This window comes from Rhinopithecus bieti, unplaced genomic scaffold (genome assembly GCF_001698545.2).
Source record: "Rhinopithecus bieti isolate Rb0 unplaced genomic scaffold, ASM169854v2 scaffold_19840, whole genome shotgun sequence".
NCBI classification, from domain to species: domain Eukaryota; kingdom Metazoa; phylum Chordata; class Mammalia; order Primates; family Cercopithecidae; genus Rhinopithecus; species Rhinopithecus bieti.
In genome coordinates this window covers 746,870-757,906 of record NW_016809771.1, presented here as the reverse complement: position 1 = coordinate 757,906, position 11,037 = coordinate 746,870, and the positions used below count along the sequence as shown (strand labels likewise).

Sequence of the window (11,037 nt, the reverse complement as noted above, 5' to 3'; positions counted from 1 at the left end):
TATATATATATTTTTTTTTTTTTTTTTTTTTTTTTTTAAATAGAGACAGGGTCTCATGTTGCCCAGGCTGGTCTCAAAAACCTGGGCTCAGGCAGTTTTACTGCCTCAGCCTCCACAAGTGCTGGGATGACAGGGATGAGCCCAGCCGAAACCATTTTTCAATTATTACCTTGAGGGGTTACTTATTTTGATGGTTGATTACTGAAAGAGTTGCTTTTTTACCCTCAATTGACTTTTGGAGGGTAACCTCGTCTTTATTTAAGTCTCCTACCAATAAATGTTAAACAAAAATTGGTAGAATACTTTGTGTCACTCCTATGTATCCAACTGTGGGATCATATTTGGAGATTGCCATGTCTTAGGGTAAAATACCTGGGAATATCTTATTTTAGAAGGGAAGATAAATTGTAGCCCCAAATATTTGAAAGGATTATTGTGTAAAATAGGGAGTTGGCTTATTTTTCTGTTTCCCCAAGGGGCAGAGGATTGTTTATAGGTAGAACTTACAAGAAGGCAGACAAATGTCTTAACAATTGATGTCATTTCACAGTAGAATAGGTTATTTCTTGATGTAGGAGGGTTGTGGGAAACATTCAAAGAGACAGTAGGTGACTGGTAGGTTGAAGTGATTTCTATACAAGCATACTTCATTTTAATGTGTTTTGCTATAATGCACTTCACAAATAATAGTGGTTTGTTTGTTTTTTAACAAATCGAAGGTTAGCGGCGACCCTGCATTGAGCAAGTCTGTTGGCACCATATTTCCCTCAGCATGTGCTCACTTAATATCTGTGTCAGCATTTTTTAGCAATAAATTATTTTTAAATTAAGGTCTGTACATTGGTTTTTTTAGACAGTGTTATTGAGTGCTTAATAGACTACAGCATAGTGTAAACCAAACTTTTATGTGCACTGGAAAACCAAAGAAAGTTGTGTGACTCGCTTCATTGTTATATTGGCTTTATTGTGATGGTCTGGGACTGAACCTGCAGTATCTCTGAGGTAAGCCTGTATTAAATGAGGTGAGATGTTTCTGAAGTACCCTCCAAAGTTTAAGATTGCTATGATAATGTCATCTCTTTCCTTGTTGCTGAACACTTGATGCTACTGGGGAGCATTAGCCTTCCAAGTCTTCTGTTCTTTGGAAGTACTTCATTAGAACTGCAGTACTTCTGGAGTACCGTAGTTCACCAAGTATGCCTCTTAACCTTTTCCTTAGATGGCAAAGGAGTATATTTGTGGAATGGTTGACTGAGTGGGAGGGCAGCAGGCAGATTGGGTGGTCCTGTAATGTCTTGTAATACTAAGGTTATTAAATGATCATCAGATGATCTTGTCTTCCTTAGCCTTAGGCTTTGCCCGAGTAAACTGTTTGGTTAATGGTTATTGAGGTTTGTATGCAATGAAGCATTTGTGGGAGGTTGGGAAGATACTATCTTAGCTCTAAAAAACAAAGTGTTAGAATGTACAGGAAAACAGGGTGGGTTTATCTTTCATACATATGAACCCTATCTGGGAAGTGACCTCTGAAATCTCCAGAAGTCCAGGATAAGCTTTTGTATGTTTCGTATGGCATAGGCTTGCAAATAATTACATTTTATGAATTGCTGTATATATGTGTATGTATGTATGTGCACATTTGTATATATTCCTCACCACAGGAGAAATAAAAAGTTCAATTAGCATTCTTAATGCTCATCAGAATAAAGACATGTGCACTTATGTTAGCATCCAAGTAAATATTAAATATTTCTAAGGCTAATGTAGCATATTGACCTTTTTGAGTATTTATTTTATTTTTATCATATTTGAAAATTAATTATAATACCATTTATATTTTATAGGATCTAAGCCTTTCCCACGTTATGGTTATAAACCCTCCCCACCGAATGGATGTGGCTCTCCACTGTTTGGTGTTCATGTAAATATTGTCTTTTATTTGATAAGTTTTATAACTGGTAAATCATGTAATACTTTTGGTGATATAAGACTATCAGCATGTTCTTAGATTCACAAATAATTTAGCTGGGTGTAAGAGTGATCAGGTTTATTAGATTCTTTTTGGCAAAACTCCTAACAAAAGTAAATGAAGTAAAATTGTTTTATTTTTGAATCTTATAGATGTTCATACTATTTAAGTGATATTTCCTAATATCACATACATAGTTGAAAAGTTTGGAGTACAGAAATACTACTACTTAGAGGGAAAAAGTATAGATAAATGATGTTTTCTACATTAAAACAAGACTAAGTGGGATAGCTGTGTGGTTGTTGTAGGAGAGACTGGATCTAAGCCAAGTATTATGGGAAAAAAAAAATGTTTATGAAAATGATTCCTAGACACAAGGATTTTGTGTATAAAGTTACTTAAAATAATAAGTTATAGATTCAGAGTAATAGTATCTTTGGGGAATGGAGAAATATTTAAAGATTAAAAAACAACAAAATTTGAGTTGTAGGAAAGTTTTCTGTGATATTTCACATAAAGTAAATTTTATTTGGAAGGAAAGGCCACAAAACACTTTGAATATCCAAAAATCATACTTGCCTAGCCCCTGGAGAATCTTTAATGGACTTAGATTTATCTTTCTTTTTTTAAAACTTATGTTTTGTGTTTTGGACAAATGGAAGTTTTGTTATTGACAGGTAACTGTGCATGTTACCTGTTCAGAATAGGGAGCAGTGAGGCATGGCTGAGAGAGTAACATGAGTGGATGTGGGTAAGTGTAATGGGGAGATTTATAACACAGAAAATATTTCTAGGCAGAAATGGATTTTGGAACTATCTATACAGCAGTCATTATCATTCATGCCTATTTAATCTATTTGAATGTGGTACTTCAGCAGAGGAGTTTTGCATTTCATTGACAGTAATCCATCCAAATGCCTTTTGCAGCTTAACATTGGTATCCCTTCCCTGACAAAGTGTTGCAACCAACACGACAGGTGCTATGAGACCTGTGGCAAAAGCAAGAATGACTGTGATGAGGAATTCCAATATTGCCTTTCCAAGATCTGCCGAGATGTACAGAAAACACTAGGACTCACTCAGCATGTTCAGGGTAAGGATGTTCTTTCTGGTGGCTTGGGGATGAGTGTACTTTTTAAAGTTTTGTCAAATGCTTTATGTTTTAGTATAGGGTTTACCAATAGAAATCTTTCACATATATTATCTATTGTGACACAGACTTCAATTTTCTGAGGTGAGGAGCTGATTTTGTAATCTAAAATGATTTATAGTCACAGAAGCAAAAAGCATTAGGAAACCTTGGGAGAGTAGGGGTGTCCAAGGCCAAGAGAGAGAAGAATTCATCTACTTTGTGCCCTGAAATGTATCTCCAGTCATCATGTAACAACCTAAAGTAGCTAATGTTTGAAACGCTGATTCCAGTTGTCTTAGTCCGTCTGGACTGCTACCATAGACTGGGTGGCTTACAGACAACAGAAAGTTATTTCCTACAGTTCTGGAGGCTGGGAAGTCCAAGATCAAGGCACTAGCAGATTTGGTGTCTGATGAGGACTCATTTTCTAGTTTGCAGCAGATGCCTTCTGACTGTGTCTTCACTTAGTGGAGAGGACTAGATAGCTCTCTGGGGCCTCTTTTATAAGAGCACTAATCACATTCACCATCCTTTTTTTTTTTTTTTTTTTTTTAGGCGGAGTCTCGCTCTGTCACCCAGACTGGAGTGCAGTGGCGCAATCTCGGCTCACTGCAAGCTCTGCCTCCCGGGTTCACGCCATTCTCCTGCCCCAGCCTCCCGAGTAGCTGGGACTACAGGCGCCCGCCACCTCGCCCGGCTAGTTTTTTGTATTTTAGTAGAGACGGGGTTTCACCATGTTAGCCAGGATGGTCTCGATCTCCTGACCTCGTGATCCGCCCGTCTCGGCCTCCCAAAGTGCTGGGATTACAGGCTTGAGCCACCACGCCCGGCCTTCACCATCCTTTTGAACTTAAATACCTCCAAAGCCCTCACCTTCTGATTTCATGACTTTGGAGGTTAGGATTTCAACATGAACTCCGGAGAGACACAAACATTCAGACCATACCACCAGTGAATTTAAGAGTATTGCACACTGGATTTGGAGTAGGAATTTCTAGAAGACTTTTCTTTACCTGTTTCTGTTGGGAAGGTCCCCAGATGACCCCCAGGTTCAGTGATTTACTAGGAGGGCTCATGGGACTCAGCATATAGTTGTACTCACTGCCATGAGGTATTATGGTGAAGAGATACAAAACCGAACTAGCAAAGGGAAAGGGCCCTTTGGTGTCATTTTTAAAAGGAGAATGATGATAGTCACCTCATAGAGTTGTCATAAGGATGAAACGAAGTATTTGTGGAAATACAAATAAATCACCATTCAAATACTAATAGTTATAAGATTTCTCTACTGTCAAGCCAAAGAACATATCATACACTGAAATCAGAAGAGGCAAGGCAGGAAAGGAAAATAACATTTTAAGCACTTATAAGATACTGTGCTAGATATTTTATTCATGTTTTCATTTGATGCCAACAGAAATCTAAAGAGGTAGGTGGTGTTATCCCCATTTTTCAAGGAAGGAAACGAAGGTTCAGAAAACAGTAACTTGCCCCAAGTGAGCATTTAGCCTGACTTTAAAATCTGTGTTCTGTCTATTACACAGTATTCTCCAAATAGTCTCATATTATAGCCCTGATTCTAATATCCTAATAATTCATGTCAAGGAAGAAATCTCTGTTGCAGGTAATCTTGAATTCACAGCCTCTGTCTCCCTTCGCAGCTTTTGGCTAAAGTAGACTAGCTGTAAACCTGAAGCATAGATGGATTTATTTCTTGTTTTCTGATTTAAGAAGAATGTGAAACCAATAATCATGTGACCTCCTATTTAATAGTCATAGCCTCTCCACTTCTGTGGTTGGTTGTTTCTTATTGGCACCGTCTTTTGGAGAACTTTGAAAATGTTAAGATTTTGTAATGACAAGTTTCTTCCTTAACATGAATATTTTGAAACGAAAAGTATTTGGATAACTAAAAGCCACTCTGTGCTATATCTCTGTTAGTGTAACATGTTAAGATAATCTCGGCCGGGCGCGGTGGCTCAAGCCTGTAATCCCAGCACTTTGGGAGGCCGAGACGGGCAGATCACGAGGTCAGGAGATCAAGACCATCCTGGCTAACATGGTGAAACCCCGTCTCTACTAAAAATACAAAAAACTAGCCGGGTGAGGTGGCGGCGCCTGTGGTCCCAGCTGCTCGGGAGGCTGAGGCAGGAGAATGGCATAAACCCGGGAGGCGGAGCTTGCAGTGAGCTGAGATCCGGCCACTGCACTCCAGCCTGGCGACACAGCGAGACTCCATCTCAAAAAAAAAAAAAAAAAAGGATAATCTCACCTGGATGTTTCAGGTTTCTTAGATTAAGAAAAGTAAAGAAATCACGTTTTCACAGTCTTAAAAAAATTTAAAAACCTGACTGGGCCGGGTGCGGTGACTCACGCTTGTAATCCCAGCACTTTGGGAGGCCTTGGCTGGTGGATCACTTGAGCCCAGGAGTTTGAGAGCAGCCTGGCCAACATGGTGAAACCCCATCTTTAACAAAAAAATACAAAAATTAGCCAGGTTCCTCTAGTCCCAGTTACTCGGGAGGCTGAGGTGGAAGAATCACTTTAACCCAGGAGGCAGAGGTTGCAGTGAACCAAGATTATGCCACTGCACTCCAGCCTGGGCGACAGAGTGAGGTGAGACCTTGTCTCAAAATAAATAAACAAACAAACAAACCTGACTGGGGAAAAGTACTTTTGATTTCTATGCTCCCATATCCCCAAGTCAAATTAGGACATTGGTCAAAGAGATTGGATTGTTTACTTTAAGCCTCTTAACTGATGTATGATCAGTCCTCAGAAGCCATTGGCCATAATGAAATGTTTTGAGGTTTCAATTTGTAAACTTTGTTTCTTCTGCACCTAAAACATTTTTTCTTAAAATGCAAATTTAAGAGTATTATCAGACATCTCTTAGTGATTATGTTTTTCAAAAAAAAGAAAGTTAACACTGATTAATCAGTGCTATTTTAAAAGACTCTTATTTGTCTAGTTTAAACAATTGGGCCAAGCATGGTGGCCCACGCCTATAATCCCAGCACTCTGGGAAGACAAGTTAGGAGGATTGCTTGAGACCAGTCTAGGCAACATAGTGAGACCTCATCGCCACTTAAAAAAAAAAAAAAAAATTAGCTGGGTGTGGTGTTGTGTATCTGTTTAAAATTAAAAATTAAATTTAAAAAATTTAAATTAAAAATTAGCTGGCCATGGTAATGCCAGCTACGCAGAAGGCTGAAGTGGAAGGATCCCTTTAGCCCAGGATGTGGAGACTGCAGTAAGCTATGACTGCACCATGACACTGCAGTTTGGGTGTCAGAGTGAGACTCTGTCTCAAAAAAAAAAAAAAATTGGGTTGAACAGTTGAATGCATACAAAAAGTAAGGTGCATGATAAAGAGACTAAAACTGGAAGTCTGTAGATATCTACATGTGTGTATGTAAATATGCTACAGCTTGTGAGAGCTTGGTGACTTTCATCTAGCATACATTTCAGTGCTCACGAGGGATATGCTTGTTCCTGTGCCGTAATGTGTAACATAGGTGAAAAGAGAGCAATGCAGTTGCCCAACAGTAATCCCATTTTCTTATTTTGCAGCATGTGAAACAACAGTGGAACTCTTGTTTGACAGTGTTATACATTTGGGTTGTAAACCATATCTGGACAGCCAACGAGCTGCATGCAGGTGTCATTATGAAGAAAAAACCGATCTTTAAAGGAGATGCTAACAGCTGGTGACAGATGAAGATGGAAGAACATAACCTTTGACAAATAATTAATGTTTTTACAACATAAAACTGTCTTATTTTTGTGAAAGGATTATTTTGAGACCTTACAATAATTTATATCTTGATGTTAAAACCTCAAAGAAAAAAAAGTGAGGGAGATAGGGGAGGGCACACTTGTCTTCTCAGGTATCTTCTCCGGCATTGCTTCCTAACTTATTATGCCAAACATCTTGACCAGTATCAAAAACAAGTGCTTGTTACGCAGAGTATTTTGAAAAGAAGAATATAAACTCAATTTTCACAACCATATTCACCAAAAGATCAAATATAAAATTCATAAGGTCTATGCAACATTATCTTATTTGGAAATATGGGGAAATTATCACTTACAAGTATTTGTTTACTATGAAATTTTAAATACACATTTATGCCTGGAAGGAACGGACTTTTTCTTTTTCTATTTTAATTTCACATAATATGTCATTAAAGTACAACATAATATGTTGTTTCTCTGTAGCCCGTTGAGCATATGAGTAAGTCCCATTTCTGTTAGGACTACTTACAAGGACAAGGTTTCCATTTTTCCAGTTGTAAAATTGGAACCATCAGCTGATAACCTCATAGGGAGCAAATCCAGGATAGCTGAGTATTATGTAATATGCCTAGAAGATGATGTGAATGTGATTCAGAAGCATAGCCACTCCTATTTTATGACCTACTCACATGACAAATGTTACCTTTGCTATAACCTTTGTTAAGTTGGAGAAAAGATGGATTTAATGAGATAAATGAGAAGATATTTAACATAATACATCAAGGCACTATTTGCTGTTATGCCTTCTTATTTATTTCCCAGCACTTGTTCCTTATCATAGATTTTTTAAATACTATAACCTTTTACTAACTGTGGTCTTACTAAAATTTGTGCTTGATACTGCTTTTCAAAAAGCCTTTAACTAGAGCCAAGGGGATGGAAAACGCAAGATATAAATAACTGCCTCTTACAGATCTCTTATTTACATTGAAAATTATTACCATATGTTTAGAGCAAATCCCAGAAAATTTCAACAGCTTCTGAAGATGTCTATGAATGTGGAAAACTTTTCAATCTCTTGGAATGCTCAGTTATGTTCCTGACTGGTCTTTTCTGACTACTGGTTCATAACCTTTCCGTAGCCCAGGACCTCAAGCCATATATATCCTTTGGGTATAACCCACGGCCAAAGTTATTAAGATGAAATGACTTTCAAAGTCAGAGAAGGACAGCATAGGGAGAGGTGGTTCTTTGTAAGTCATTACAGGTAGAACAGGGCAGAAGGAAAAATACGCTCTGGAGAAAGGGCCATGTTCCTAACTTTGGAGATGTGTCATTGCCAGGAACCTAGTATCTTCCAACTTGAATTGGTGGCAGCTATTCCACTGAGACAAGGCACATGTATGCCTTGTGGCTAAGTGAGCAAACTGGGCTTCCTCTTAAATGTTTGGAATCCTCAATTGATTCTTTATTTCAAACCTTTATAAAAGATACAGTTTTGTAAGCCTTTATTAATAATTAATGCTTATCGGCCAGTCATGGTGGTTCATACCTGTAATCCCAGCACTTTGGAAGGCTGAGGCGGGTGGATCACTTGAGGTCAGGAGTTTGAGACCAGCTGGCCAACATGGCGAAACACCATCTCTACTAAAAATACAAAAATTTGCTGTGCGTAGTGGCGCATGCCTGTAGTCTTAGCTACTTGGGAGGCTGAGGCAGGAGAATCACTTGAACCCAGGAGGTGGAGGTTGCAGTGAGCCAGGATCGTGCCACTGCACTCCAGCCTGGGCAATAGAGCAAGACTCTATCTTAAAAAAAAAAAAACTTAATGGTTTATCAATATTTATTATTGAAATACTTGTCCAGGTAACTTTACACTTATAATGAATTCATGGATTTTGTTAGCAGCATTGGCTTTCTCAAAAGGACAAACTCAGAATATGTTTATAAAATATAATTCATGATCACAAATTACACAAAATCAGTAGAAACAGTTTTATGTTCAGATTTAAAAAAAAACTTGGAATACTTTTAGATTTACAGAAAAGTTGCAAAGATACATGGAGAGCTTCTGTGACCACTCACCCAGTTCCCCTAGTGTTAACCTTTTATTTAGCCATGAAGCATTTGTCAGAAGCTAAGTAACCAATATTGGTAATTACTATTAACAGAACTTGACTTTATTTTTCAGATTGTACTAGTTTTTTAATTAATGTCATTTTTCTTTTCCAGGATCCAATCTAGGATACCACACTGAATTAGTCGTCATGCCTAATTAGCCTCTGGTCTGTGATAGCTCCACTGTCTTTCTTTTTCATAAACTTGACAGTTTTGAGGAGTACTAATAAGGTGTTTTGTAGAATGTGCCTCAATTTGAGTCTGTCTGATGTTTTCTTCATGATTAGAGTGGGGTTATGGATTTTTTGGAAGAATACCAGAGGTGAAGGTCCTTCTCACTGCATCATGTCAGGAGTTACATGCTATCAGCTTGATGGTGTATTAACTTTGGACACTTGGTTAAGGTAGTGTGTGTTGGTTTTTTGCTGCTGAAAGTGACTGTTTATTTTCCCTTTCCATACCTCTGTTCTTTAAAAAACAGTCACTAAGTCCAGTCATGGGAGGTGGTGGGTGGGGAAGATTACATTCAACCTCCTGGGAGTGGGAATATCCATATGTAGTATTTGGAATTTTTCTATATGGGAAATTTGTCTCTCCCTCCCACTCTAATTTGTTTATATCAGTATGGACTCATGTACATTTTGTATTTTGGGTAACAGTATTTATTTTGTTGCTTAAATTGTCCAGCTTGGCTATTAGGAGTTGTGCCAGGCTGGCTACTATGTCCCTTTGATGTGCCCATCCTTTTGATTTTTGAGCACTTCCTTATTTCTGGCACTACAAGATGCTCCAGGTTCATCTTGTATATTCCCTGCCCCAGTGCTAGAATCCCTAGAATCAACCCCTCCTCCAAAGAGCCCTGGTTCCTTTTGTTGGAGAATCATACTTAGAAACCAAGAACTGGGCATTAGATGTGCTTGTTTCTACTGGGATGTCATTGTTTGCAGCAGAATTGAGAAATACGTAGGTATATTAACCCATGCATATGTACACATCTGTAATTATTATTGTATGTGTGTACACAGCTCAACATGAGTTTGTACTGCCGTCTTCAACTCAAAATTTGTCCCAAAATTTTATGGCATGTATTTAGATTTTAAAGTTGCTATTTTCCCAATTGACAGAATAAACTCATTAAAAGAGCAAAAAACCAAGAACTGACTTAGCAGCTCTTTGCAAGAAATGTAATATTGATACTTTAAAATAATACTGCCTTCAAATGATGTCTCTTTAAAATCTTTTGGCATAGTTCTTCCAGGGACAGATATGGCCGTATTTATTTCATAGATGGAAAAACTGAGCACAGAGCTGTAATGAAGACAGAATTGAGATATGAGGGCAAAAGCTAATTAAACACATCTTCACAGGTAGCCTTTCTTTCAGTGAACCTGTAGACTAGTCCAATAATACTTATTAAAATTAGTTGTTAGAGGCTGGGTATGGTGGCTCAGGCCTGTAATCCTAGCACCGTGGGAGGCCAAGGCGGGCAGATCACTCGAAGTCAGAAGTTTGAGACCAGCCTGGCCAACATGGCAAAACCCTGTCTCTACTAAAAATACAAAAATTAGCTGGGCATGGTGGGACACGCCTGTAATCCCAGCTACTTGGGAAGTGAAGGCACAAGAATTGGTTGAACCTGGGAAGCAGAGGTTGCAGTGAGCTGAGATTGCACCGCTGCACTCCAGCATAGGCGTCAGAACAAGACTCTGTCTTGGAAAGAAGAAACAAATTATTAGCCTAAAACCCACTCTCTCTAAATTTAAAAGAGTGATTATTTCTTTCAGTATTTATAAAAGTATGAGATTATCAGAAGGTGTGATGCACAATGCTCATTATTTTATCATAGTACAAGACAGGTATAACATCTAAAGTAAAGAAGATGGAATCTTTCTATAAAAATTCTGTTATTAATAGTTGACTGGGCCGGGCACGGTGGCTCAAGCCTGTAATCCCAGCACTTTGGGAGGCTGAGACGGGCGGATCACGAGGTCAGGAGATCGAGGCCATCCTGGCTAACATGGTGAAACCCCGTCTCTACTAAAAAATACAAAAAAAAAAAAAAACTAGCTGGGCGTGGTGG

The 11,037-nt window shown here is 38.4% G+C and overlaps 2 protein-coding genes across 3 annotated transcripts in view; both read left to right on the top strand.

Moving 5' to 3' along the window:
- PLA2G12A (phospholipase A2 group XIIA) overlaps nt 1-10,180 on the top strand; it is a 20,265-nt gene extending 10,085 nt beyond the window's left edge. The window contains exons 2-5 of one of the 2 annotated variants that reach the window (XR_001888834.1): nt 1,845-1,921; nt 2,897-3,062; nt 6,675-6,991; nt 9,072-10,180. Coding sequence is in view for 1 of the 2 variants with exons in the window: in XM_017890410.1 (XP_017745899.1) it covers nt 1,845-1,921; nt 2,897-3,062; nt 6,675-6,793 (362 nt within the window). In the remaining variant the exon portion in view is untranslated. Of the gene's footprint in view, nt 1-1,844; nt 1,922-2,896; nt 3,063-6,674; nt 7,710-9,071 lie in introns of those variants that run through there. The other variant, XM_017890410.1, reaches the window with a different exon arrangement.
- Nucleotides 9,271-11,037, top strand: part of CASP6 (caspase 6) — a 27,313-nt gene continuing 25,546 nt past the window's right edge. The window contains exon 1 of the mRNA XM_017890407.1: nt 9,271-9,361. The gene's annotated coding sequence lies outside the window, so the exon portion shown is untranslated. The remainder of the gene's footprint in view (nt 9,362-11,037) is intronic.